Genomic DNA, 23,964 nt, shown 5'->3' on the forward strand with positions numbered 1-23,964 from the left:
TCCCCCGCCCGCCAAGGCCGCAGCCTGAAAAAGCCTGGAACTCATGAGCTCGTGGGGAAGACGTCGGGAGGCGGCGCCACCAGCAACGGTGGGCAGCGCGGGGGTTGGGTAACGCCGCGCCAGCCGGCCCCGAGCCGTGCGCCGCCACACAGCGCCACGGGCATCGTGAGAAAGCAGTGCTGTGGCCGGACGGGGCATGGGCATGCGAGCGGCATCTTGGGAGACCGAGTGGCGCAATGAACAGAGGATGAATGGGGGGTGGGGTGGGGAGGTGGGGGGTAAGAGTAGGGAGAAAAGCGGGAAGAGAGAGCGGGAAGCGGGGAACTGGTCGCCCCTTTGAAAGCCATGGCAAGGGCTGCATGAGCCAAGCAAGATGTACACCAGCAGGAGCGAGGGAGGCGAGTGCTGCAACGGCGGCGGCGGCAGCATGCGCGCCGACAGCACTGCGTCCTCGCCACATAGCCGGCGCAGGGGAGGCGCTGGCGGGCAGGCGGGGCAGGCCGCTCACACCCCTCCAGCAATGGGCGGTGGCAAGAGGGGGTAGGGTGGGGAGGAAAGCGTAGCGACGAGGCAGAGGTTGTGTTCGTTCAATTTAGTGGAGGCTTTGTGGGAAAGAAGTTGGGGGGGCCTGGGACAGGTTGCTGGTGCGGCGCAGAGGGGCGCCTGCCGCACCGCGCATGCTAGAAGGGGGATGGGGCGAGCGCGCGCTTCACTGCACGGCAGGCAAGGGGGGCAGCAGCGCGGTGCGAGGCGCATTCCTCAGCAGGTGGCGCCCGGCAGCCAGCACACACCCCGACGCCCCGGGCTGGGGCCAGACACCTGGCAGCAGGCGGCGGCGCGGGCGCTGGCGGCGGCGCGACGGCACAGCCGCGACAGGGCCGGCAAGCTTGGCGCGCCAGCCGGCCGGCCGGAGAGGAGCAGGCAGGCCAGGCAGCGGCACAGGAGCCCGGGCGATGGGGGCGAGGGGGTGCGCACCCGTGAGGAACTTGGTGTTGCAGGGCTTGCCGTTTAGGTTTTGGATCACAATGTCGGTCACGTGCACATCCATGAACTCGGCAAAGGCGTAGCCCTGGGGCGGGGGCGGGGCGGGGGCAACCACGGCGGAGCGACAGAGTGAACTATATGTGTGTGCAGAGTGTATGTGTGCGGCGGTGGGGGGGGGGTAGAGGTGGAGGCGCGTTGCGGCCGCCGCAGCGGCATGCCATAGGCACAGGGCGGCAGCCAGGCGTCACACAGCGGGCGGCGCCGCCGTGGGCGCCGCCTCCCCCCCCCCCACCCGCCCTGCCCCCACCTTGCTGTTGCCCGTGCCTCGGTCCATGACCAGGTTGAATGCCTTGAGCTGGCCAAAGGGCATCAGCATCTCCTTGACCTGCGCCGCGCAGGGAGAGGGGGCACGGCGCGGGCGCAGGCGGGGCGGCGGCAAGGGCAGGCAGTCGGCGGATGGATGGGGCAGGGCTGGGGTTGGGCATGGGCGGGGAATCGCGGGCAGGCCGGCTGCTTCCGCCGGGCGGCATGGGCGAGGCGGGGGCCAGGGCAGCGGAGCGCCTGGCGGGTCGAGGCAGGCAGGCCGGCGCACATGGCCTCCGGCCCGAGCCATGCCGGCACGGGGTGCGGTGCCGGCTCCAGCGGCGGCGCAAGCGCACCTGGTCCTCAGACCAGTCGCAGGGCAGGCCGCCGATGAAGAGCTTGTGCGGCGAGTCCTGCACCACAGTCTTCACCACCTCCAGGCCCACCAGCTGCACGCGCGGGTGAGGGGACGCGGGCAGGGGGGCGCGCCGGGTGGGCCGGCGCCAGGCAGGCAGGCAGGCAGGCAGGCAGGCAGGCAGGCAGGCACGCGCGCGGCAGCGGGCCGGCAAGGCAGGTGCGGCGCCCGGGCCGGCCGCGCCGGCAAGGGAGCAGCGGCGCGGCGCGCCGCAACGCGCCCGCCAAACCCGCGCCCCGCCATCCCACCCCGCCACCCCACCCCGCCATCCGCTGGCTGCGCTCCCCGCCGCCGCTGCCACGGCGCACCTACATGGAAGGGGGGTCTGTGGGCCCCAGCATGAGCGCCAGCGTGATGTCATAGTTGTTGGGGCGGCGGATCTGCGGGGGGGGAGGACGCGGGCGCGGCGCGAGGCCGGTGGGGGCCGGCAGGCGGCGGTGCGCCGCAGGCAGGCAGGCGCACGTGCAGCGACACGCGTCACGTGCCCAGCCCAGCGTGTGCCCAGCCCAGCGTGTGCCCAGCCCAGCGTGACCACAGCATCCCCCCAAGGTGTATACACCACACCACACACCACACCTTGAGGTACGAGTCGTGGAACTTGACCCCGTCCAGCGCCATCGCGTTGGACGCCTCCTCCACGCTCCTAAACTCCACAAACGCATACCCCTTGTCCTGCACCTGGTGCATGCCGTTGAACAGCAGGTCACCGTTGCCCTGCAGCGACGCGGGCCGGCGGGGGTGGGGCGGGAGGGGGGAAGCGCGGCGCGCGGCACGGGCGGGGCGAGTGGGCGGGGCGCGGGGCGGTGGTCCGGCGCGCTCGCGGCACCAGGCAGGCAGGCAGGCAGGCGGGCAGGCGGGCAGGCAGGCAGCAGGCGGCGAGGGCGCGCCAGGCTGCGTGCGGGCGAGCCGGCCCCTCCCGGCCCCAGCGCCGCGCGCCTGGTACAGCTTGCAGGAGGTGATGGGGAAGCCGGGCGCCGCGGTGCCCCCAGACTGAACCATGAGCTCGTTCACCGCCTGCCGCAGCTCCGCCTCGCTCACGGCGGCGGGCAGGTTGCCCACGCTGCGGCGGGGCAGGCGGCGGGGGCAGGGGAGGCGGGGCTGGGCATACCTGCGGCGGCCCCGGGGTGGCGGCTGGCGGCGCAGCGCCAGCTGTGCGCCCCGGGGGCGAGGCGAGGCGAGAGGGAGCAGCGCGCCGTTGCGCGGCAGGCGGGCCGCCTCGCATGGGGCATGCAAACGGAGGGCGTCTGCGTGCGGCACATGCCACGCATGGCAAATGGCAATGCATGCATGGCCAGGTGTCCCCGCTGCGGCCCGGCCGCAGTGCGCTGCCGCTGCTGGCGGGCTGGCACTCACTAGACGCGCTTGGCGGGGCGTGCCGCATCAGGGTTGAACAGCTGGTAGCGGGCCTGCAGCTGCGCCGCCCAGTTGCGGTAGTGCGCCAGCGTGCCTGCAGGAGGGGCGGAGAGGGGATGTGGGAGCGGCGGGGTGGTGCAGCCGAGAGCGGGGCCAGGGGGAGCAGGGGAGCCGAGGCTTGGGTGCAGCCTTGCAGCCCCTCGGCGGCACCCTTGCAACCGCAGGGCGCTGCTGAGGCCGCCGCACACTGCACCAGAGAGCCGAGCTCTCCGTGGCAGGGTGGGGTCCAATGCGAATGGCACCACATGCAGAGGCCCGCAGCGAGCGAGGGGCGCAGCGGCAGCAGGAGGCGGAGCCAGAGCGGGGCGCAGCCTGCCCCTTCCCACTCACCCTGCAGCCGCTGTATCTCGCGCGGCTGCGCTTCTAGCTGGTCCCTGAGCCCCTTCTTCTCCATGTCTGCAGGAGGGCAGGGTGCAGCCAGCCCACCAGCGGCGGCGGCATTGGAGCGGCCCGTGCCGGCCGTGCGGTGCGGGGCTGCAGCGGCGCACAGGCCCTCCCCACCTGACACCGCGTCGGTGGCCAGCAGCGGGATGCCGTGACCATCGCTGTAGGGCCCGTTTGGCAGCCCAATCGGCAACATCGACATTCCGTTCCCGGCGAGAGAGCCAAGTGCAAACCGGGGCAGGGTGACAGCCCGGGTTGGGGGTTGCGCTCAGGGCCTTGAAACTCGCATGCGTGAGCGTTGGCGGGGGAGTGAGAACAGGGAGTTGGGGTTCTAGGGGCCGAGTGTGGCTAGGCGCCGGGTTGGCTCGAGAAGAGGGTAACGAGAGGTGCAGTATGCTTCAGCTGCTCCTTCTGAAGCCACGGCCGTAAACAGAACCAGCCAGGGGAGGCAGCTGCGCGAGAGGTGCGGGATGGGAGCGGGCTGTCGAAGAGAGCACAGGGGGCTCGGCTTGCCCATCCAGCAGACTGGGTATGGAAGATACGTTAATGGGCCAGCCGCAGGATGGTGCCAGGGCTGCCAGGAAGCCGGCTTTCTTCCTGGCAGGGGCAGTTTTCGTTGCAGAACCGGGCTGCCCGCTGTCTGACAAGTTCGCCCGCTGACATTATCGATTTTAGGCGTCGCCTTTGTCCAAACCCTCTTCTTCAATCAATTCAGAGCTGTCGGAACTGGCCTAGCGTGGTTCGGGCGCATGCGGTGCGGGCTGCAGAGGGCTGCACAGGGGCCTGGACCGCCCTGCATGATTTAATCGACCTTGGGAGCTCGCCACGCCGCCTGCAAGTAGAACAACTGCTGCAGGCGGCAGTTGAACACACCAGCAAGTTGCCCGCCTGGCGGTCCTTCCCCGGGGGTGAAATCATCTGCCCCCCCGCCCTGGTGAACCACAGCTCTGCAAGGACCCTGCCCATTATCACCAGCACGGCCCTTCTTGGATGACAAGGCAAGGTAGGCATGCCGGATGCTGCATACATCACGCTGCTCATGCCCAGATGCTGGCGCTGCAGCCATGCTCAGCACCGAGCTCCGCTGCTGTGCTAGCGCTGCGTGTGTTTCACAAACTCCCGGGCAGGCCGCAGCTGGCACATCGCTCTACAGGCAGACGGGGCGTGTCGCGGGAGCGGCAGGCGGGTGCAGGGGCGCCGCCGCCAAGCCAGCCGGCCTTGCTCACGCCTTGTGGCCGCAGCATGGTCCGCATCCTGGGGCGGGCCACCCGCCCTCTCACGGCTCCGCCTGCCGTGGGCTGCCCAGGAACTGCTGCAGCTCGGTTGAGAACACTTCGTATATGAGGGTGAGCGGCTTGTCGGCGTGCCAGAAGAGGTACTGGCGCCCCCAGAAGGGGCCGCGCGCCTGGAAGCGCCTGCAGGGCGAGCGGGATGGGATGGCAGTGCCTGCCCTTGGGTAGGTGGCGGGCTGGCACACGCAGCAGCGCACATCGACACGCCATTGCAATCCGCCAGCCAGTGTGTTCAGGGCTGGGATTGCTGCCTGCCCTGGCGTGCGCACCCCGAGGCAACACACCCGTTGCGGTCCGCCCCCACGAGGGCGCACATGTCGGGGCCCACGCCCTCCCACTCACTCCTCCAGGTAAGGGCTGTTGCCCAGCTCCAGCTGCAGTATCTCACGGTATAGCTCCGTCCTGCCCTGGCTCAGCGACACCCAGATCGGCTGGCTGCGGTCCCTGCGCTCGCACACCAGGCGACAGACGGGGCAGAGGCAGAGGCCGGCGCGCCGCCGACAGGTGGGTAGGGGCACAGGCGGCCAGGCGGCCAGCTCCGCGCCACGGCAGGCATGCCTGTGCAGGAGAGTAACGGGACGTCCTGTGCTGTGCTGCGCTGCGCTATGCCGTGCCATGCCGCGCCAGCCCGCCCCCTCCCTCACCTGAGGTACTGGTCCACCGTGTCGGCGCTCCACCACGAGCTGGCATACACGTATGCCTTGCTGTGAGGGTCGGGGATGTGCAGCAGCACCTGCGCCAGACAATACAGCAACGCAAGCAGTGGCGACGCCAGGCAAGCAGGCAAGCAGGAGCATGCACAGGGGGAGGGCAGGCGAGGCGGGCAGCACGCACGCGCCGGCGCTGGCACACACCCCAGGCACGCGCTGCCTGCCTGCCGCTGCTGGCGGGCGGCTGCGGCGCACCTGGCGCTGCACCAGCGGGCCCTCGATGGCGGCAGTCTGCTCGGGCAGCCCCACACGCTCGTGCCCGATGTCCCGCATCTCTATGCATTCCACCTGGGGAGGGAGGGCGACACCAGTACAGCACGACAGGGCCTGCCAGTCACCTGACAGTTACACAGCCGGCAAAACAAGTCGCCAAGCCAGGTGACAGGCAACTGAGACATCTGCCGGCCTGCGCGACGGCAGTGCAGCCGTCTCGCCGGCGCCCCACCTGCACCCGTTCGTTTGTCATCAGCTGCAGGTGCCGCGTCACGGAGCCGTCGCTGAGCAGAATGACCTGTAGGCGGGGCAGCGCCGGGCGGCAGGTCGAACATCTGGGTAGCTGCACACATTCCGGGGCACAAGCAGCTGAGAGCGGGCGGAGGCAGCAGCGCAGCCGGCGCCTGCCGCACCTTCCAGGAGGGGCTCAGCGGGTAGGGCGTGGCCTGGCGGAACACAGCCTCCTCCTCCGTGCCCTGCAGCCACCCGCCCCCACGGCAGCCATTCCTTGCAAGACTGAAAGCCAGTGCGCGGCCCAACCGGCACACTACTAGATGGTAGCTCCATGCTTCCATGCAGCACACTGCGTGGTCAGGAAGCAAGCACCAGGAGAACCACGCATGCCCAGCCCATGCCTGCCCACCTTCCATATCAAGGGGTGGTCCAGCGGGTGCCAGCCTGTTGGGGTCACCACCCGGATCCCGCCTACTGTTGCTGGCACTACAAGCTGGCTGCCGGAGCTGCTGCTGCTGCTGCTGCTGGTGCCAACGCTGTGGCAGCGGGTGCCAGCGTGCCGTGGCTGCCGCAAGCTGGGGCCTAATGCGCTGCCACTGCCGCTGCATGCCAAGGCTGCCCCATCATCCGCTGCCGAGGCACAGCAGGTTTGCAACGTGCGACTACTGCTGCTGCTGCTGCTGCTGCTGCTGCCACTGCAAGGCCAGCTGCTCCTGCCGGTGCCGCACGCCGCCGGAGGTAGCGACAGCGAGCGGGCCACTGAACTGGAGGAGCAGGGCGCAGCCCTGCAATGCCCTTGGACCATTCCAAGCGTCCTCTGGTCGTTGAGGAGTGCCCTGAGGGTTGGGGTTTGCGCGGGATGGCAGACTGAAAGGGCTGTAGCAGCAGGGCTCAACGGTGGGCTCTGGGCGGGTGCCAAAACCACAAACCCGTTCCAGGGAGCGAAAATAACAAGCTACCTGATCAAACAAAGTAGGGCAGCAAACAAATGGACAGGTTCTTTCCAAGCTGACGTGCCGACCCGAACGAGGGTTGCTGTGGGCCTCCTCCCGCTTCTGCAACCTGTTCTCCACGATCCCTGGCTCCTACCCATCACGAACAGCATGGATTTCGTGGACAGGCTCTCTAACCTGGCGGGGGCCTCCGCCACCCGCGCCCACGCCGCTCCCCAGAAGCTCTTCGACTTCACCAACCTGTCGCCGGCCGTCAGATCGCACCTGCAGCAGGTAGCGGGCCGCCCTGCTGCCTGCCCGGCCAGCGCGCTTCCGGCGGCGGCGGCACGGCCGGCCCGGAAGGCACCGCGAGTCATTCCCGCCCCCACTCCTTGCCTGCGCCACGTGGCCTGGCTGCCGAGTCCCCCGAGGCTTCCAGCTCCCATCCCGCCCCCATGCAGGTCTACCTGACCCTGGCCGTGGCCCTGTGCCTCTCCGCCGCCGGCGTGTATGTCTCTGCCGTCACCGGCTTTGCCCAGGGCCTGGGTATCCTGGGCTTCCTGGTGTCGGTCCCCTGGATGATGTCTGTGCCGTCCGTGCCGGCCACGCTGGGCAAGCGCCGCGTCCTGTTTGGCACCGCCGCGCTGTCCCAGGGCCTGCTGGTGGCGCCGCTGGTGCGCGCCACGCTGGCGCTGCACCCGGGCGTGCTCTTCACCGCCTTCGCCGGCACCGCAGGTGCGCAGCAGGGACTGGGGTTTCGGGTTGCGTGATGGGCGGGAAGTGATGGCTCATTGGCAGCCTTCCACAAGCACCTCTCTTGCCCTCATCAGTGTGCTCCTGCCCGCCCTGCCCTCTTGCCCGGCCTGCCCCCCCCTGCAGGCGTGTTTGCGTGCTTCAGCGCCGCCGCGCTGCTGTCCCCGCGCCGCCACTTCTTCTACCTGGGCGGCCTGCTGTCCTCGGTGCTGTCCACCTTCATGGTCATGCGCCTGGCCACCTGGTTCTTCGGCGGCGGCGCGCTGCTGTTCCAGGCCGAGCTCTACCTGGGCCTGGTCGTCTTCTCGGGATATGTGGTGTACGACACGCAGGTGGGCAGCCCTGGGGGTGGCGCTGGGGAAGCAGGGCAGGGCAGGGTGGAAGCAGGAGCGCCTGCAAAGCAATACAGAAATGAGGCCTCCCTGGCCGGACCCTGCGCCGCCCGGCAAGGCCACGGCAGTGCAGGCTGGGCGGGTTCGGGAGCGGAAGAGAGTGGCCTGGCCCTGGCTGATGCCCAGGCCTGCCCTGCCCGGCATGCTGCGCCCCGCAGGTCATCGTGGAGCGCTGCGAGGCGGGGGTGGTCGACCCGCTCAAGGATGCGTTCAATTTGTTCGTGGACTTCGTAGCCATCTTCGTCCGCCTGCTGGTCATTCTGCTGAAGAACGCGGAGAGCAAGGAGCGGCGGGAGAGGGAGCGCGAGTCGCGCCGCCAGCGCGGCGCGCGCACGTCCAGGCTGTGAGGCGGCGGCACACTGCCCTGGGACACCTCTCCCTTGCCCCTTTCTGGTCTCGCAGCGAAGCCAATTTTGTCAACGCACGCCAAACGCAACATGTAGCACCTCCAGGCATGAGCAGCTTGCATTCAGCAGGGTACCCCGGAGCAGCACGGGAGGCACGCTGGCGGCGCTGTGGCGGGGTGATCAAGGAGGGCCTCCCGCCGCCCCTGGCACCCGGCATTGCTCTATAGCCGTCTCCACATTACGTACCGGCGCGTGCAGCCCCAGCTGTGGTGGCGGCCACAAACATGCGTCGGCACACGCGATAGCTCAGCTTGCGGCAGCCCGCCTTCTCAAGTTTCGCAGACTGCAGGGGCGCCTGGACAGCGTCATGCAGCCCCTCAGCTGCGCTTACCATCGGCCCACTGCCCTTGTGCGGCTGGTGAGCCTGCGCGACTTTGGCGCACCACGGGGCCGCAGCCGGGTGGCGGTTGCCGTGCCGGAGCAGTCAGAGGCGGCTTGGACGGCGGCAGGCAGCGAGGGCCCCGGCGGCCAGCCGCCGGCGCCACGGCCGCCGGCCGCCAGCGGCGCCGACCTGTTGCAGCACCTGACGGCGCAGCAGCGGGACCAGATGACCCAGCATGTGCTGCGTGCCTTCCTGGCAGCCGATGGGCACACCGATGCGACGCGCTCAGCTGCGGGTGCCGGCCCGTCGGCCCGGCAGCAGCCGCCGCGCCTGCGGCAGCAGGCGGACGGGCACCACCAGCCCTTTGACGGCAGCGTGCAGCAGCTGGAAGCAGCGGTGGATCCACCAGCAAGCAGCATGGCGAAGGAGGATTGTAGCAGCAGCAGCAGCAGCAGCAGCAGCAGCAGCAGCAGCAGCAGCGTGGACGGCTGCGGCGCGGAGTCGCCGCCGCGGTCGCGGCTGCAGCGCGGTCTTCAGGGGCGGGTGGCGGAGCACCTGCTTGCGGGCGGCTTTGACGAGGCGCTGCTGGAGCCGGTGCCCACCCACACACTCAACTGGGTCATCAAGGCGCGCGCCCGGGCCGGGCAGGCGGGCGGGCACGCGCCTGCTGCCAGCCTGCGCGGGGCCATTCCACCTGCTGTTTTTTTTGTTTTTTTTTTTGTCATGGCTGCCATGCTGAGATTCCGCGCGGGCCGCACGCCCCTCCTCCTCGCCCGCCTCTGCAGGTGCTGGGGCAGCAGGGGTCGGTTCTGCAGGCGGAGCAGCTGTTCCACTGGATGCGCCTCAAGGGCAGGGCCAACCAGTTCAGCTTCGCCAAGCTGTGCGAGGCGTGCGGCGCGGCGCGGCAGCCCTGGCGCGCCTTCCAGGCCTGGCGCACCACGCAGCGCATGCCCCAGGCGGCCCAGATTGAGGGCAGCCAAGCAGGTGGGCGCTGGCGGAGGGGGCAGGGCAGGGCAGGGCAGGGCAGGGCTGGGCAGGCCTGGGGCAGGCCTGGGGCAGGGCTGGGCAGGCCGGCCGCGGCGGCATAGCCTGCGGGGCGTGCAGCCTGGGCCCTGATCACCCGCCGGACGCCGCCAGCATGCTGCCGCCATCGCCTGCATTCCCCCGCTGCCGCCCCGGACGCCGCTGCCGCGCCTCCCCGCCTCCCCAACCACCCACCATGCCCCGGGCCGGCGCAGGCGCGGCGCTCATCCTGGCGTACCGCTCCACCGCCGACCACCGCGGCGCGCTGCGTGCGCTGGAGGCGCTGCAGCGCCACCGCTTCCCGCTCAACCGCTACGCCTTCAACGCCGCCATGCGCGTGTGCGCGGATGCGGGGGAGGCAGACGAGGCGCTGCGCCTGCTGGCGCGCCTGCGCCAGCTGGCGACGGAGGCACGCGCGCAGCGGGCGCAGCGCGCGCAGCGGCCGGGCGAGGCCGGGCGCGCCGGCAGCGCCAGCAGCGGCGGCAGCCAGGCGGCGGCGGGTGCAGAGGGTGACGAGGGCGAGGAGCTTCGTACCGACTGCCGCAGCTACAGCGCGGCGCTGGCGGCGGTGGCGGCGGCGGGCAAGTGGAACCGCGGCACGCAGCTGCACCGCTGGCTGGCGGAGGACGGCGTGCGGCCCGACGCGCCGCTGTGCGCGCAGCTGCTGTCGTGCTACGCGGCCGTGGGGCAGGCGGCGGCCGCGCAGCAGCTGCTGGATGCCATGCTGGCAGGTGTGTGGCATAGGTGTGGCCCCCCACAATGCGGCGTGCGCAGGGCGCTGTGCCGTCGCTCGGTTCTCGCTCTCGCCTGCGCTGCAGCCACCCCGTCCCGCCCGCATGTTGGTGTGCTGCGCCGCCTCGCCCCGTGCGCCCTGCTGACCTGGCGGCCTGGCCGACCCGCGCCCCCTTGCGGCCCCGGCCTGTGGTGCAGACCCCCAGGGCCCCCCCAACCGCACCCACTGGAACGCGCTGCTGCTTGCCTATGCGGCGGCGCACGACGCCCGCGGCTGCGCCGCCGCCTACCGCCGCATGCAGCGCGCGGGGACGCGCCCCGACGCCTACACCCTGCTGGCGCTGCTGCGGGCGGCCTTCCACACGGGGCAGGGCCTGGCGGCGGTACAGGCGGTACAGCGGGAGATGGCGCGGCACCGGGTGGGCATCAACCGCCAGCTGGGCACCGCCATGCTGTGCTGCCTGCGCCACGTGCGCCCCGCGGCGGCCGCCGCCATGCAGCTGTGCACGGAGCCAGCACCGGCTGGCAGCGGGGAGGAGAGTAGTGAAGCAGGCAGCAGCGGGGGAGTCAGCGCCGCTGCTGCGGCCCCGCCGCCATCACCGCGGAAGCAGCAGCGGAAGCAGGGGCTGCTGCGGCTGCCGCAGCAGCAGGGCAAGAGTGCAGGCGCGACGCCAGCCTCGGCAGCGCCGGCGGGCCCCAGCCCTGGCGACCAGCGGCAGGCGTGCCTGGCGGCGGCGGCCGCGGTGTTTGCCCAGCTGCGCAAGCAGGCCCGGCGGCAGCGCCGCCCGCTGGACCTGCGCGCCTACAACAGCCTGCTGCTGGTGCAGCTGGCCGCGGGGGACCACGAGGGTGTGCTGCGCACCTTCCAGGAGCTGGAGGCGGGGGAGGAGCTGCGGCCCGATGCCACCACCCTGGGAGCCGTCATCTCGGCCTGCCGGGCAGCCGGCTGGCGGCAGCGCGAGGAGCAGTACCGGCGCCTGCTGGAGGGCAGCCGCCTGCTGGGCGCGCTGCGCGGGGACGAGGACGGCGGCGGCGGCGGCGGCGGCGGCTCGTGGCGCGGCAGAGGGCGCAAGGGCACTGAATAGGGCCTTATGTGTTTTTTTGTTGCTCGGCTTTTGTTCTGCAGTGCTGATTTCATTGTGCCACGGCATTGTGTTTTCTTACATCAATTTTGTTGCGTTTCACGGTACATTTGCTGCCGCAGCGCGGCTCTGAAAGGCCATGCAAGCGACACGCAGGAACAATGCTGTTTGGCCACCTGGCGCAGGGTAAAAATGAAAATGAACAAGTGCGGATCAAGCAGCAAAGGCCAAGCGCCCCAGGCGATGGCACACACTACAGGGTGTGCTGCGCAGAGTGAACGTCGCTCAAAGAGGAAAATACTGGGGTGCAGTGCCGCGGCTGGCACGGCATTCGGGCGGACGCCACCCCCCGTGTCAACGCCCGCCTCACGCCGCCGGCTTGGCCAGGTGCTTGCGGTCCAGCTGCTCCAGGGGCGTGGCCTTGAGCAGGAACAGGCGCTCTGCGCGCTGCGCCAGCGTGCCGCCCGCCTTGAGGCCCACCCGCTGCAGCTCCGCCTTGAGCTGCTCCAGGCCCACGGCCTGCAGCTCGGCGGCGGTGGAGTAGAGGGAGAGGTCCACGGGCTCGTGAGGTGCGGCCGCAGCAGCAGCCGGCGCCGGCGCGGCCGCTGGCTCCTCGGCCGCTGGCTCCGCGGCCGCATCGGTGGCAGCGCCGGCCTCGGCGGCCTCGGCGGCGGCGCCGGCCGCGGCGCCGGCCGCGGGTGTGGGGCTGCCGCCGCCGCTGTTGCCGCCAGCCGCAAACTCCTCGCTGGATGAGCGGTCGCTGCCGGCGCCGGGCGCCGCCGCTGCCTCCTCGACAGCTGCCTTGGCCACCGGCTGCTCCTGCTGTGGCGCCGGCTCCTGTGCCTGCTCGCTGCCGCTGCCCTCCTCCTCCTCCTCCTCCGCCTCGCTCTCCTCCTCATCATCCTCATCCTCATCATCGTCGCTGCTCAGCCCCTCCAGCGCCATCAGCGGGTCGATGCGCCGCTTCTTGCCCGCGCCGCCGCCTCCCAGCGGCGGCCTGCGCTTGCCGGCGGCCGGCGCCGCGGCGGCCGCTGCGGCCGCGCCGCTGGCCAGCGCGTCGTGCACAGCGCTCAGCACACCGCTCAGGTTCTGCTGGTGCTCCTGCCGCACCTCGTGCACATCCACCTGCGCCGGAGGGCGGGGGGCAGCGAGGGCAATGGCAGGGGGCCGTGAGCAGGCAGGCAGGCAGCAGGGCTCTGGCCTAGGCAGGCGCAGCCCGGGGCAAGCGGCCGCGCAGTGCCGGCTGCCCTGGCACGCAATGGCCACACGCCGTGGCCACACACCCCGAACGTTACGACGCGCACCTGCTCCTGCTGCTCCTTCTTCTGCTGCTTGGCCACCTCCTTGAGGTGCCGCATGGCCACCTTCTCCAGCTCCCGCTCCCGCGCCTCTGACGCCCACTCAGCCATCTTCTTCTGCGCCGTCTTGTGGCGGATGCGGCGGCCTGCAGGGGGGGAGGGGCGCAAGTGGGTGGCGGCGTCAGACGATGCGCGCAGGCGAGGCGGCGCAGGGGAAGCGGGCATGGAGGCGAGGCGGGGCAGGGGGGGCAGGCGGTGCTGGTGGGCAGGGCAGATGTGAAATGTGAAGCCGCGAGGTTGGGCAGCAGGCTTGCCGGCTCTTGTCGCCGCCCATTGCGCAGCCCCACACACCAGCAGCAGGGGGCGCGCACCGTGCAGGTCGCGGCAGGCATCAAAGTTGTCGGTCAGCTTCTGCTTGCCGGCGCCGCGCAGCAGGGAGCCAAAGCCGCCCTTGCCGCCGCGCAGGCGCAGCACCAGGTGCAGGGTGGACTCCTTCTGGATGTTGTAGTCGGCCAGGGTGCGGCCATCCTCCAGCTGCTTGCCCGCAAAAATCAGGCGCTGCTGGTCGGGCGGGATCCCCTCCTTGTCCTGCTGGCAGCGTGGGGCCACAGCGAGCGCAGGCAGTTGGGTGGGTGCACCCGAGCATGCAGCTGAGGCGGCTGTGGGAGCCCCGCACTGGCGGAAAGCGGTGCCCTGGCACCCGCTGCTTGGCACCCGCACCTGAATCTTGGCCTTCACATTCTCAATCGTGTCGCTGCTCTCCACCTCGAGCGTGATGGTCTTCCCCGTCAGCGTCTTGACGAAGATCTGCATGGTGGCTGCTGCAGGACTGGGGCTCCGCCTGCAGCAGCACTCACCAGGGCGGCGACGGGTGAACGTTCTGGCGGGCGGCGGCGGAGGCGGGCGCCCGGAGCGGGAGTGCCTGGGGGGCTGCCCGGGCGCGGAGGGCAGCGCAGGCAGGCGGATGTGCATGCAGTAACAGCTGGGGACGCTGCAGCAGCCGTGGAGCGGGCTGCAGGGTCGAGACTGCTGGAGTCTCGCTGCACTGACGAGCCGCAGCGCTCTTAGGTGCTCACCTTCAGCTGCCTGTGCTTCTGGAGCTCGGCAGAGGAGGACTCCTCGCCGTGAGGCCGGTGGGATGTGGTGGCTGGGGAGCGGTGCGAGGAGAGGGGTTGCCGACTGCCGGACGTGGGTGCAGCGGCTGAGAAAGGACAGACAGGCTTTGAGAACAGGGGGAGGACAAAAGTCCTTGCCACCGTGGAGTTTGCTGGCGTCCCAGCAATCGCTTTGCGCTCTATCGCATTGGCTTGCATTATTGAGAGTTCTGGCACAGCTGGAAGCCTCAGGGGTGTGCGCCTGAGAGCAAATTCGCAGCCAACTCTCCTGGGCTTTCGCAGAGGTGCCGAGACAGCCAGAAAACGAGTTACAGGGAGGGTGACAGTGTTTCAATCAAGAGGTGCACGCCCTGCTGCTCTGCCTCCCGCCGCTCACCGCCGCCTGCCCCTGCCTGCAACGACCGTCATGAGCATCAGCCTGCCCCCGAACGCAGGCCAGCCCACCAGGTCCCATGAGCAGCCAGGAGGAGCAACAGGAGATCTTGGTCAAGCGCCAGCGCACGAGCAACGCCTGGCTGCGGAGCTGGGCATGGAAGCGCGAGCACCGTCCAGACAAGGCACGGGTCGCGGGCACGCCTCCCCGCCCACCTCCCCCAGCCCCTCCAGCCTGCAGGAGGATCGGAGGATGCAGCTTGCAACACAATTGTTCAACTTCCTCACCTAGTACTCCCTTCCCCCTGCCTGCAGGTGCGCTTTGACCGGCCGTACATGCACCCATTCCGCGGCGAGCAGCTAACCATCCATCAGGCTCGGTTCAAGGAGCAGGGCTTTGCCTCGACGGTGTGGGACAGCTCCATCGTGCTGGCCAAGTACCTTGAAAAGAATGCCGCGCGCTACGCCGCGGCGCGCTGCCTGGACCTGTCGGCCGGCTGCGGCCTGCCTGGCATCGTGCTGGCCAAGCTGGGCGCAAAGGTGACAGCCACCGACCTGGGGCCCAACCTGGTGCTGCTGGAGAAGAACGCGAAAGCCAATGGCGGGCTGGTCTGCAGGCAGGCAGGCAGGCAGAGTGGGCGAGCGTGTGGGGCTGTGCGAGCAGATTTGAATTTGCTCTCGTGTGCGGCAAACCATAGTAGTGCTGGTTGGAAGGGCTGCTTCTGGTCCTCGTCACAGCGCTGGTGCTGCCCCCCGCCGCCCCACCCCTGCAGCCCTGAGCCTCGAGGTCAGGGAGCACACTTGGGGCGCCGACGTGGCAGCGCTTGCGCCGCCCTTTGCGGTGGTGTGCGCCTGCGACGTGATGTACATCTCCGAGGCCGTGGGGCCGCTGGTGGCGTCGCTGGTGGCGTTGTCGGGGCCTGGCACGGAAGTCCTCATAGCGCACGGCAGGAATCGGCAGGTGGGGCCAGCTGGCTGCTTGCTGGGCTGCTGGTTTGACCCACGGGCACTGACTGCTGGCGTGGCGGTGGGGGCTGGCGTATGCAGGCCGAACCGGAGTTCATGCTGGCCGCCAAGAAGTGCTTCAGCGTGGAGAAGATTTGCAGTGAAGAGCTGGATGAGCTGTACCAGTGCGCCGACGTCGACGTGCTGCGCCTCCAGCACCTGCCCGACGGCAGCGCCGCAGGTGGGTGCTTGACCCTGCCGCCAATTCTGGCTTTCTTCCAGCCCGACCTTTCCCGTTCATCGCCGGTTCGCTGCTCTGTGTACTATTCTCTGCGCCGTTGGCGCGGAGCGGGCGCGTGGTGAGCCCAAAAGAAAAACAGACAGCGCCCCATCGAACCCAATTGCGACTTGTTGACCGTAGTTGCTCTGCGATTGCGCATTTGTGCTGCAGATGGACGCGAAGCGGAGCAAAAAGGCGGCGGGCCTTGACGCGGCGGCCACAGAGCACGCCGCCAAGCGCCTGCTGGTCACCACTGGCACAGCGCCGGGCGGCGCGCCAGCTGCTGCTGGTGTTTCCAGCGGCACTGCGTGCCAGCTGCCATTTTACATCCGTGCACCTGTGCTGCAGCCAGCACAGCACTCGCAGCCCCGCGGCACTCCGTTGCCGCTGCAGGCTTCGAGGCCGTCGGCAGCAGGACTGCCTCAGCCGCGCGGTGCACGGGTGCTCGACTCTGCCGGCGCGCAGCATGGGCATGACAGCTGGGTGCTGCCTCGGCCCGCGCTCAAGCCCCTGACCCGCGAGCGCTTGCAGCCCTCGCCCGCCTGCCCGCCGCCGGGCCTGCCCCGCGCCCCAGCACCCAGCACCCAGCACCCGGCGCGCCATGCGCAGCTGCCCCTCAGCCCCGGCTGGCTGCCGTGCAGCGCAGAGAAGGCGCGGCGGCCGTCGGAGGATGCCAGCTCCGCCAAGGGCCAGCGCCTGCACGTGCTGGCGGCAGACGTGCGGGAGGCGGCGGCCAGCGGCGGGCGGGTCAGCAAGAGCCTGGAGGCCCTGCTGTTCCTCCCAGGGGCCGCCTCGGTCAACCCCGCGCTGGCCACCCGCAACCGCAAGACAGGCGAGGCGGGGCCTGCCTGCCAACGTGCCTGCCCATGCGCCTGCCAGCCCACACCTGCCATCCATGCTGCCAGCGCAAGCCGCCCTCGCCTGCAGCCGACCAGCCTCTGGCCCCTGAGCCCCTTCCCGCCGCAGAGCTGGACATCAGCGAGCCCTCCTCTGGCGCGGTCACGGCTGTGGTGTGGGCCTTTGAGCAGCTGCGCGGCGTGCTGGCGGGGAGCGGCGGCGACGCGCGCTCCGATTTCATGCAGGAGGCCTGGACGTGCCTGCTGGGGCGTGTGCTGCGAGGTGGGGCCGCGCTGGCATGCAGCAGTGCTGTGTAAGCTGGGAGCGTTGAAAACTGCGCAATGCAAGCTAACTGGGCCCTGCCCGCCCTTCCGCCACAGTTAGCTCAAGTCCTGCCCCTCCCTTCTGCAGCTGGCGGCGGCAGCGCTCAGGCCCAGCTGCAGGCCCGCCTGCTGGAGCAGCCCGCTCTGGCGGGGCCAGAGCTGGCGGCCCCCAGGGCCGCGGTGCGGAGGTGTGCCGAGCAGGCAGACGCCGCGCTGGCGCACCTCCCTGCCGAGCCCGCCGCACTGGCCGTCCTTGAGGCCATGCTGCGCTTTGCTGTGCGCACCATCCTGCCCTACTACCCCACCGGAGGCCTCTTCTGCTTCCCCTGGCTCGAGCGAGCCGTCTGGCACCACTGCCCCTCCCTCCGCCCCGCTGACGCCGGCATGCCAGGCGCGGCTTGGGGCGGCACCGCCTGTTCCGTCACATCGCCAGCCTGAGTCTTCAGCCCGCAGCCCCGGCCTGCCTTGCCTGCTGTTTTTGCAGTGCACATCCCACGCAACGCGTCTTGGCCTAGCTGCCAGCCTGCAGGCACGCCTGAGCACAGCCTGCACCACCCGCACCCGGCGTTGGCGGCGGCGCTGGACCGCCTGGGGCGGGTGCATGAGGCGGTGGAGGATGGCATGCGGGGTGCGGCGGAGGAGCAGCGGCAGGCGGCGTGCCGCGGCGTCCTGGCCGCGGCTGGGGCCGCCATCCTGCGGGCCCACATGCGGCCGGGCGTGGCGCGGGAGCACCGGTGGCTGGACAGCCTGCGGGGCATGGCCGGCGCCTCACGCGTGTGTGAGCTGGTGGAGGAGGCTCTGCAGGTGGGGGTGGAGCCAGCTGGCAGGAAGCCGAGCCCCGAGCAGCGCAGCATGCATGCCGCCGCTGCGCCGTGCCGGCAGCCAGCATCCGCCGGGCCACCTTGCAAGCGCCTCCCCGCATTGAGCCGGCCCAGGCCAGGGCCTGCCGCCTGCCATGCTGCCTGCAGGCTGCCTCCCCGCTGCGCCGCGACCCGCACCGGGTGGCGGCGGCGGTGGAGGTGATGGAGCGGGCGGCGCGCCAGATGCGGCTGGCGCCCCAGGGCTGGCCGCGCGCCATGTGGGCCGTGCTGAGCTCGCTGGCCCTGTGAGCGCGGCTGCCTTGCCTCCGCTTGGACACAAACGCCGCCTGTCGACACTCCAACCAGCGCTGAGCAGCACGCCGCCTGTCAATGCGTGCATCCTGGCCAGGACATGCAGCAGGTGGTGGTGGAGCGCTGGCGCGCCGCACCCGCCACCTTGCCATTCATGAGCAGTGCACTTGATCTCAGGCAATGACAGGTTCAGGCAGGTTGAAGGCATTTGAAGGCATGCAAACACGGCAGGGCAGGCAACAGGGCGGCGCAGGGCAGCCCTGCAGTGGGACAACTCAAAAAGAGGGGGAAACACGCGCTGCTTGGGAGCGGCAGGCGGGGAGGGGATCAAGGTCTGATCGAGGTACTGCAACATAAGAGGCCTTCTGGCTGGGTTTTCACTGATTCATAGGGTGGATGGATGCTTGTAATGCTAGCTCATCTTGTTCTCTGGTTCATCTGTTTCGCCTCATCGCCGGCTAGCTTGCGCTGGACGCTGTCTCTGCCTGTCGATGACGCGGTTGCCTACCCTACGGCTAAGGAGAGGCTTGGATGCGGCGCATTTCGGGCTGCTTGTCTGTCAGCTGCCCCTCAGAACATCTGGTCCACCATGAGGTCCACCTCGCTGAACAGCTGGCCGCTGGCAAAGGCGGCGGCGGCGCTGGCGCTGCGCGCGCCCAGCGCCCCGGCAGCCAGGCGGCGGGGCATGGGCAGGGAGGGCGCCGCGGGCAGGCCGCCGGGGGCGCGGGGGCTGAAGGCGCTGGCAAACAGAGAGCCGCCTGCAGGCGCAGGGCGGGAGGTGGAATTGGGATTGGGTGCCACGCAACTGAGACATTTGCTGCGGGACGTTTTGTGCAGGACAGGATGGCAGGCGGGCAGGGCACAGGGTGAAGGCGCAGCGGGCGGCCCCCAGCTCACCCTGGGCGCCAAAGCCCGAGGCGCGGGGCGGGACCGCGGGAGAGGCGGCGCCGCCGCCGCAGTCGCCGCTGGCGGTGGGGCTGTGGTCGGCGCTGCCGGGGGTGGGGTGGCTGGTGGGGGCGGAGGCGTAGCTGTTGGAGCGAGCCAGGGTGAGGAGGTCGGTGAGGCGGCCCAGCTCCTGGCTGTGGCCTGCAGGCATGTGGGGTGGGAGAGCGAGGGCGAGGGCCACACAGTCATGCACACAGGAGCACAGGGCCTTGAGGGCGGCACCCCTGGGAGGTAGAGCGTGGTGGCGCACGAGGCAGGGCACTGGGACGTGCAGCGGCGCATGCCTCACCCTGCGGGCCGGGCACCGAGGCGGCGCGGGCCAGGGCGGGGCCGCTGAAGGGCAGGAAGGGGGCTGAGGAGAAGTTGCGGGAGGGGCCCTCGCCTCGGTGCACGGCCTCGGCGCCCGCGCCCGCCACGTCAGCGCCCGCCACGTCAGCGCCTCCTGGCGAGTCGCCGCTGGGCGCCAGCGCAAAGGCGGCAGGCATGGGGCCGAACCCGAAAGCAGGCTGCCAGTTCCGGGGCGCAGGGCGTGGCAAAGGGGCTGGCGAGGCCGACGGCAGCAGCCGCCGCCGTGGCAGCGCTGGGAGGGGTGGCCATGGCGGCGGCGGCGGCCTGCCGCGGCCCCGGGGTCCCCGGCTCGGCCTGCTCGAACAGCAGCTGGCGGCTGGCAGCCGCGCTGCTGCTGCTGGTGCTGTCGGCGCTGCTGTCCCCAGCATGCGAGGCGCGGCCGGAGGGGTTGCCGTCTGCAGGAGTGGCGGGGCTGGCGGGGCTGCGCCCGGTCCCCCAGCCAGAGGCAGCGGGCAGGCCGGGGCTGGAGCCAGGGCTGGCGCTGGGGGCGCCAGGGCCAGGCCGGCAGCCGACTGCAGTCACAGGCAATGCAGGCAGGCAGTGTGAGCAGGCATCGTGCCTGCAGATCTGGCTGCATGGGTGCAAGTCATTAAAACTGCCGCCCCGTTCCACACACACACACACAACAACCAAGCACCTGTGTCGTAGGGAGTGAAGTTGGGCGGCTGGAAGGCGGACAGAGGCATGTGCTGCTCCTGCTGAGGAGGGAGGCCGCCGCCACCAAAGCCGCCGGCATAGAGGCCAGGCTCGGCTCCCATGCCGGCACTGGTGCCGCCGTCCAGGCTCGAGCGCGGGGCCGGCGGCATGGGGTGGCCCGCTGCCTGCAGCTGGGCCAGGGCAGCCACCCCGGCGCCCTCACCTGGCACGGTACCGTCACCGGTCAGGGTGCCCAGCAGGCCGGCGGCGGCAGCCAGGTGCAGCAGCTCCTCGCTGAGCTCCGCCTGCTGCCGCTCCGCGCTCTGCAGCGGGAGGCGGGCGGGCGCAGGAGGGGGAGAAGGAAAGGTCGCCTTGCGTGCCACCCGCTGTGCTGAGGCAGCGCAGCATGTGGTGTGGTGTGCTGCCGCAGCACCGCATTCGCCCCCCTGGACGCGTTGCAGCTTAGCTTGGAAAAAGGCCCCGCACCTGCCAGGCCGCCGCCGCCGCAGCCAGCACACCGGCGTTGCTGGCCAGGCTCTGCGCCGCCAGGCGCGCCTCCGCCTCCGCCGCGGTGCCGGCAAAGTCGGGGAGGTGGGTCCAGGGGGTTGCCAGCGGGGACAGGCTGGAGGGCAGCAGCACCCCGGGCTCGCTCAGTTCATAGCTGCCCCGCAGGCCCTGCAGGGGGGAGGGAGGGGCACACAGGCGGCACACAGCTGCTGCGGTGGGCGAAGAGGCGGGAGGGGCTCGGCGCCCGGGGTCGGGCGCGGCACAGCAGCGGGAGCACACGCGGTGGCAGCCAGGCCAGCTGGTGCAAGCGGGGCGGGCCTGGAGTGGGGACAGGCCGAGGCGCGTGCCGGCCTTGCCTGCTGGTCTGCCAGGGCGGCCGCGGCGGCGGCCTGCTGCGCCGCATCCTGCTGCGCTAGCTGCTGCAGCAGCAGGCTGATGTGCTGCTGCCCCGGCGCTGCGGCCTGCTCCCGGCGGGCTGCGGCTGGCGGCTCCTCGGCGCCAAAGACAGACCTGCGATGGGAGCCATTCATATGTGGAGGGTGGAGGCGTGGGCAAGTCAGCTGTGTGTGCTGTGCATGCTGTGCCAGCCGCAGGCGCGGAGAGCACTGGCTGGGACCAGCCACACACTGCAGCTCCCGGCAGCCTGCTCATCCCTCCCCGCCCTCACTCGCCTCATCACATCCCCCTTCTCCAGCTTGTCTGTTGGGGCAGGGTGCTGCTGCTGGGGCAGCTTGCCGGCCGCCGAGGGCAGCGAACCGGCGCGCTTCAGCCTGCCGGCCGCCCCGCGCTGGCCGCCCCGGCCGCTGCCGGAGCCGGGGCTGGTGCCGGGGCTGCCGCCGCTCCCGGCGCCGCTCCCGGCGCCGGCCTCGGCGGCCGTGGGGCTCAGGCCGGGGCTGCCGCCAGTACCAGCGCCGCCCGGCGCACGCTCAGCGGAGCTGCCGCGGCGCGCCTGCGAGCTGCCGCTGCCGTGCCGGCCTGCAGCGGGGACCTGCTGGGGAAGGGAGGAGGTGTGGGGAGAGGGAGCGGGAGCGCCTGGGCGCGTCTGGCGGCGTGAGCGGGCCGGGGGAGAGGGCACGGCTCCTGCTGGCGCCCTGCAAGCAAGCGGGATCGGTGGGTGGGGTGGGGTGGGGGGGGGGGCTCCCCATCCTCCCTTGCAAAGGGTGGCCGGCCTGTGCCTTGCAGGAGACACAAGGGGCTGCTTGTGCGCAAGCATCGCGGCAGCGCCCGCCCACCCTCGTTGCCCTGCCGCTCCTGGGGCGGCGCCGCGAGGCGGCTTACCGTTGCCGCCGCCTGCCGAGCCCGCCTTGTGGGACTTGCCGCTGCCCTGGCGCCTGCAGGCGGGGGGCGGGCGCCGCACAGTCAGTAGGCGCAGCAGGAGGCGTAGTTGCCATCATCGCAGCGCGAGGTGCCTCTCCTGCTCCTCCTATCCTCCCGTGCCCGCCCGCCTCCCCCCACCGGCACGCCCACCTGGCGCCAGCCTGGCCCTTGAGCGAGGCAGCGTACGGCACCACGCTGCGGGGCGGTGGCTGGTAGGAGAAGTCCACGCCGCTCACATGTTGGATGCGAGCCACGCTCTGGCCTGCAGGCGGGGCAGGGAGGTGCACAGGCACATCACACGCGCCACCTCAGACCCACGGGCCGGCTGAGCGCCGGGCGGCGGCACGCGCAGCCCCTGCCGCTGCTGCGGTTCCGGTGGCGGCGAAACGGGATGCACGCGCCGGCAGGACATGCCGGGTGGCGCCGCCTGCGTACTGCCGTGCGCGCCTGCGTACTGCCCCTCGCACAGCTCCTTGTACCGCCCCACGGCATCGCACAGGATGCCCACTGCGCGCGCCACGCCCTGCCGTGGGCCCTCCACCCTGCAGCGGGGAGGCAGCGGCGGCATGTGGTGTGCATGGGGGCAGCCGGGAAGGGCCGTGGCGGGCGAGAGGTGCGGCATGGCACAGGGGCTAGCAACGAGGCCACACAAGGGGCAGGGCAGTGGCCCCGGCAGGCTCGTCGCGCGGGCAAAGCAGCGGCGGCGCCCGCGCCTGAACAGGCGGCAGGAGCGGGTGCAGCGCTCGTCTGGGCTGGCGGTCCAGGACTTGATGTCTGTGCCTGTGGCCTGGCACACGTCCCGCACGCACGCGCCCGCGGGGCCTGCAAGTGGCAGCCGGCGCGGGGCAGGCCGGCGGGCAGCTGCGTGTTAAGCGGCGGCGGCAGCGGCCGTGGCGGTGGGCCAGCCTGGGCGCCTCGCGCGGCCGGCGGCACCGCGAGGGGCCGGCCCCGGCCCAGACCTTCACCAACTCTAGCTCACCAATGATGAAGCCTGCGGCCAAGAGCGTGATGCGCAGCAGCGCGCCCCTGCAGGAGCGCAGGGAGGGAGGCATGAGGGGCGGCAGCGGCGGCTGGCAGCCCCGCGCTCTCCCGGGCAGCGCAGCGCCGCGCCACCCGTGTGCCAGCAGCTCATTCTCACCCCGTGGACGTGGGCTCAGCCAGCACCACCCCTTGCTCCACATCCTCCACGCCCTGCCCCTTGCTGCGCGGCCCCGAGGGCTGCACCCAGCTGACCAGGCGGCTGCTTGCGTCGGTCAAGGCCAGCGGGCCGCCGCTGCCCAGGCTGGGCGCGGGGCAGGGCGCCAGCAGGCTGATCCGCGCCAACAGCTCCGCCACATCAAAAGGGTTGGCCACAGAGGCGCTGCGGGCAGCCAGGGCGCCGGCCCTGCATGGGGCGCGGGCAGGAGGAGGGGGTGGGGGTCCAAGGTTGGCGCCGCGCAGGGCAGCCGGCGCGGCGGCCGCGGCGGCGGCGTGCAAGGCGCGGCCGCTTTACCGCCGCCGCCCACTCCGCTGCCTGCCGCTTGGGTAGTACAACCTCCCTGCGTCCCACCCCTGGCCCCACCTGAGCTCCTGGGTGGCTGGCGAGCCCTGCCCGTGGCCCTCCAAGGGGAGGGCAGGCTCGTCTTGGAAGGCGGGCAGGGAGGCCGCCCCAGCAAAGGGTGACGCCTCCATCCCTCCTGCAGTTCCCTGCCACTGCTGATGAGTGCCCACAGGGCGCTGCTGGGCAGAGAGAGGCCGCCCTAGCCTCACCCCCTACTCACACAAGCTGCAGCTCAGCCACAGAAAGCCAGGCAGAGCACCCCACTGTGTGCCCAGAGCTCGCAGCAGACTTTAGAACGCAAGAAACAATGAGGGAGGGGGCCACCTTCGGCCACCACCCGTCCTTTCCAGCTGGGATGGCCTCCTTTCTTTGATCTCTCATTGGCCTCTCATGATCTCAATGAGAGACTGCTTGTTTTGCCAGGCCAGGAATCGAGTTTGCACGACCAGAGGGAGCCTGGGGAGAACAAAACCAGCATGCAAGTGGGAGGTACAGGTGAGTGCAGGGTTTGAATCGAGGAATGCAAGCAAGGGCAGGAAGATGGAAGGGCACAGAAGAAGGAAGGGATGAAGCAACGACCACAGCACAGGGACCACAGCACAGGGACAGGTGCGCAGGGGACAGACGCAAAGAAAAAGCGCGGCAGCGGGCTGGAGACGAGCGGGCACCGGGTGCCGGGTGGTGCCAAAAAACTTCAGGTGGCAGGAATGAATTTACAGGTGGGAGCCGGGCGTTCAGGTGGCGGAGGGTGCGGGCGCCGCCTGCCGCGGGGGGCCAGCGTGCGAGCGCGAGAAGACT

General features: G+C 70.9%; 7 protein-coding genes across 7 annotated transcripts in view; 3 read left to right on the plus strand and 4 right to left on the minus strand.

The window, feature by feature from the left end:
* Positions 1 to 680: 680 nt before the first annotated feature.
* Positions 681 to 3,701, minus strand: CHLNCDRAFT_53018 (hypothetical protein; the record flags this gene model as incomplete). The annotated part of the gene is made up of 9 exons (XM_005846727.1): positions 681 to 712; positions 976 to 1,069; positions 1,292 to 1,369; positions 1,644 to 1,736; positions 2,279 to 2,416; positions 2,699 to 2,762; positions 3,056 to 3,149; positions 3,446 to 3,511; positions 3,617 to 3,701. The coding sequence occupies 9 exons, from the start codon at positions 3,699 to 3,701 to the stop codon at positions 681 to 683; spliced, it is 744 nt and encodes a 247-aa protein (XP_005846789.1).
* Positions 3,702 to 4,775: 1,074 nt separating this feature from the next.
* Positions 4,776 to 6,347, minus strand: CHLNCDRAFT_135316 (hypothetical protein; the record flags this gene model as incomplete). The annotated part of the gene is made up of 7 exons (XM_005846728.1): positions 4,776 to 4,914; positions 5,134 to 5,235; positions 5,436 to 5,524; positions 5,697 to 5,789; positions 5,947 to 6,012; positions 6,128 to 6,190; positions 6,321 to 6,347. 7 exons carry the CDS (start codon positions 6,345 to 6,347, stop codon positions 4,776 to 4,778), a joined length of 579 nt encoding a protein of 192 aa, XP_005846790.1.
* Positions 6,348 to 7,036: 689 nt separating this feature from the next.
* Positions 7,037 to 8,372, plus strand: CHLNCDRAFT_56207 (hypothetical protein; the record flags this gene model as incomplete). The annotated part of the gene is made up of 4 exons (XM_005846582.1): positions 7,037 to 7,174; positions 7,342 to 7,615; positions 7,760 to 7,965; positions 8,184 to 8,372. The coding sequence occupies exons 1-4, from the start codon at positions 7,052 to 7,054 to the stop codon at positions 8,370 to 8,372; spliced, it is 792 nt and encodes a 263-aa protein (XP_005846644.1). The 5' UTR covers positions 7,037 to 7,051.
* A 367-nt stretch (positions 8,373 to 8,739) lies between these two features.
* Positions 8,740 to 11,594, plus strand: CHLNCDRAFT_135318 (hypothetical protein; the record flags this gene model as incomplete). The annotated part of the gene is made up of 4 exons (XM_005846583.1): positions 8,740 to 9,348; positions 9,540 to 9,738; positions 9,993 to 10,508; positions 10,708 to 11,594. 4 exons carry the CDS (start codon positions 8,740 to 8,742, stop codon positions 11,592 to 11,594), a joined length of 2,211 nt encoding a protein of 736 aa, XP_005846645.1.
* A 1,748-nt stretch (positions 11,595 to 13,342) lies between these two features.
* Positions 13,343 to 13,702, minus strand: CHLNCDRAFT_24467 (hypothetical protein; the record flags this gene model as incomplete). The annotated part of the gene is made up of 1 exon (XM_005846729.1): positions 13,343 to 13,702. A coding segment is annotated over one exon (360 nt), but the record flags the coding sequence as incomplete, so codon positions are not given.
* A 754-nt stretch (positions 13,703 to 14,456) lies between these two features.
* Positions 14,457 to 15,684, plus strand: CHLNCDRAFT_58183 (hypothetical protein; the record flags this gene model as incomplete). Its single annotated transcript, XM_005846584.1, has 4 exons — positions 14,457 to 14,567; positions 14,692 to 15,010; positions 15,150 to 15,337; positions 15,424 to 15,684. 4 exons carry the CDS (start codon positions 14,457 to 14,459, stop codon positions 15,682 to 15,684), a joined length of 879 nt encoding a protein of 292 aa, XP_005846646.1.
* A 2,759-nt stretch (positions 15,685 to 18,443) lies between these two features.
* CHLNCDRAFT_135321 (hypothetical protein) overlaps positions 18,444 to 23,964 on the minus strand; it is a gene marked incomplete at both ends in the record, with an annotated part of 7,051 nt that continues 1,530 nt past the window's right edge. Inside the window, 15 exons of the mRNA XM_005846730.1 lie at positions 18,444 to 18,631; positions 18,771 to 18,959; positions 19,108 to 19,324; positions 19,374 to 19,561; positions 19,804 to 20,125; positions 20,289 to 20,477; positions 20,573 to 20,770; positions 20,977 to 21,284; positions 21,588 to 21,640; positions 21,777 to 21,888; positions 22,062 to 22,168; positions 22,346 to 22,448; positions 22,606 to 22,652; positions 22,765 to 23,010; positions 23,188 to 23,248. Coding sequence (XP_005846792.1) covers positions 18,444 to 18,631; positions 18,771 to 18,959; positions 19,108 to 19,324; positions 19,374 to 19,561; positions 19,804 to 20,125; positions 20,289 to 20,477; positions 20,573 to 20,770; positions 20,977 to 21,284; positions 21,588 to 21,640; positions 21,777 to 21,888; positions 22,062 to 22,168; positions 22,346 to 22,448; positions 22,606 to 22,652; positions 22,765 to 23,010; positions 23,188 to 23,248 — 2,528 coding nt within the window. The remainder of the gene's footprint in view (positions 18,632 to 18,770; positions 18,960 to 19,107; positions 19,325 to 19,373; positions 19,562 to 19,803; positions 20,126 to 20,288; positions 20,478 to 20,572; positions 20,771 to 20,976; positions 21,285 to 21,587; positions 21,641 to 21,776; positions 21,889 to 22,061; positions 22,169 to 22,345; positions 22,449 to 22,605; positions 22,653 to 22,764; positions 23,011 to 23,187; positions 23,249 to 23,964) is intronic.

Source organism: Chlorella variabilis, assembly GCF_000147415.1.
Source record: "Chlorella variabilis unplaced genomic scaffold CHLNCscaffold_13, whole genome shotgun sequence".
Lineage (NCBI taxonomy): Eukaryota > Viridiplantae > Chlorophyta > Trebouxiophyceae > Chlorellales > Chlorellaceae > Chlorella > Chlorella variabilis.